We start from the raw sequence: 1,671 nt of genomic DNA, 5'->3' as shown, positions 1-1,671 counted from the left end.
TTACTTACGAGGTATACAAAAAAATTTAGTTTTCATCTTCGTCCATTCGTAGTCGTTTTCTACGATCTTCACCAACATTGCGTTCTTCTGCTTCTAGTACCTTTAATCGGGATCCACAAATTTCTTGCCCATGCAGAACCTATAAGATGTAATCAGTTCATAATTTAATTGCACCGTTCAATTATATCCTTTCTCTAAAATATTGCATTATGAAATAAAAATTCTTTAGTACAATATAAAAAAGGATTTAAAATCTGAAGCAAAATATAACAAAATATACCTCAATTGCTTCATTTGCACTTTGCACACTTGCATACTTTGCATATCCACAGTTCTTCCCTGGAAGCATATAAACATCTATGAGGTTTCCAAATCTGCAGAAGGCATCCTTCATGGCATAGATGGGAGGTACTGGAGGCCCACAAACAATAAAACACCTTTTGGCAACTTCTGCATCTATACTAGCCATTGGTTGCACAGGTGGTAACTTAACACACATTGAATGTTCTAAACCTAATTGTATAAAAATATAATTATGCAATGAAATTGTATATTATCAAATTCCACAGATAAAATAATATCTCACTTGGTGCTGTTAACCCTGCTGCTTGAATTAAAGATGTAGCTTGAGCAATTGTTTCAGCTAAATGTGCTAAATCTGTCCTGGCAGTAGCAATTCCACCTGCAGAACTACCTGGTTTTATTGCATTTTTTGGTGGCCCACTGGATAAATCAGGTTTCACTATCATCCTATGACCGGGGGGATATTCAAAACCATGAAATTTTTCTCTTGCATATGCTGCTGCACTAGGATTAGAGTATACTACAACAGCCTGACCCCTTGGCATCCTATATCTTACATCATTTTTCAAATGACAATAATCTAATCCAGGTACAATGTCGAATAACTTCCATAATTGATCTTGATTCAAAGCTGGATGTGCAATGACTTGCAAATGTGTGTAACCTTCAGAATTAGGATAATTTGTAGCAATTTCTAAACTAATACTACTCTTTCCAAAATTTGATGAACTATAACCCCCACCAGCACCATCATAATGAGAAGATAGTCCATTATTATATTTCACATCAATGTGTTCAGGTTTTGGCTTTTTTGGTTCAGCAAAAACAGCCTTATATTTCCTATCACATTCTTCAAATGCTCTTGCTGCACTAGATACTTTTTTAAATTTCACATAACCAAAACCTTTTGATTCATTTGTGTTTCTATCTTTAACCACAGTTGCATATTCAATAGGTCCAAATTTTGAAAATTCTTGTTGAAGTTCACTATCTGTCATAGACTTAGGTAACACACAAAATAGACGAACCCATCTTTCTTCTTCATTTGTTTCTCTGACAGAACCTTGATCACGACTGAAAAAATGTACCTAAATTTTCATATTTATAAACAAATAAATGTACGTATATTAGAAGGCAAAAACTTCTTTCAAAGACTTTTACATAGTTACTCAAATTCTTACTTTGATGCAATCATTACTTTAATGGGTCTCCCAACAGAACCCAACATTTTTCCATTCATTTCTTCAAGAGCAAAAGCTGCTTCTGATGTTTTCGAAAATTTAATGTATGTAACTCCTACATAAACAATACACATTGTTACAATACACACCTTTTAAGTATTTAAATAATATATAAAAAAAGAATAGA

General features: G+C 33.3%; 1 protein-coding gene across 1 annotated transcript in view; it reads right to left on the bottom strand.

Annotated features, from left to right (window-relative positions):
- Positions 1-1,671, bottom strand: part of LOC108573458 (RNA-binding protein 45) — a 2,188-nt gene that overhangs the window by 207 nt on the left and 310 nt on the right. The window contains exons 2-5 of the mRNA XM_017935911.1: positions 1,485-1,599; positions 587-1,377; positions 281-513; positions 9-139 (exon numbers count right to left, since the gene is read on the bottom strand). Coding sequence (XP_017791400.1) covers positions 26-139; positions 281-513; positions 587-1,377; positions 1,485-1,599 — 1,253 coding nt within the window. The 3' untranslated portion in view covers positions 9-25. The remainder of the gene's footprint in view (positions 1-8; positions 140-280; positions 514-586; positions 1,378-1,484; positions 1,600-1,671) is intronic.

This window comes from Habropoda laboriosa, unplaced genomic scaffold (assembly GCF_001263275.1).
Source record: "Habropoda laboriosa isolate 0110345459 unplaced genomic scaffold, ASM126327v1 scaffold92, whole genome shotgun sequence".
NCBI lineage: Eukaryota > Metazoa > Arthropoda > Insecta > Hymenoptera > Apidae > Habropoda > Habropoda laboriosa.
The sequence above is the reverse complement of the archived record's forward strand: the minus strand, read 5'-3'. Positions and strand labels throughout refer to the sequence as shown.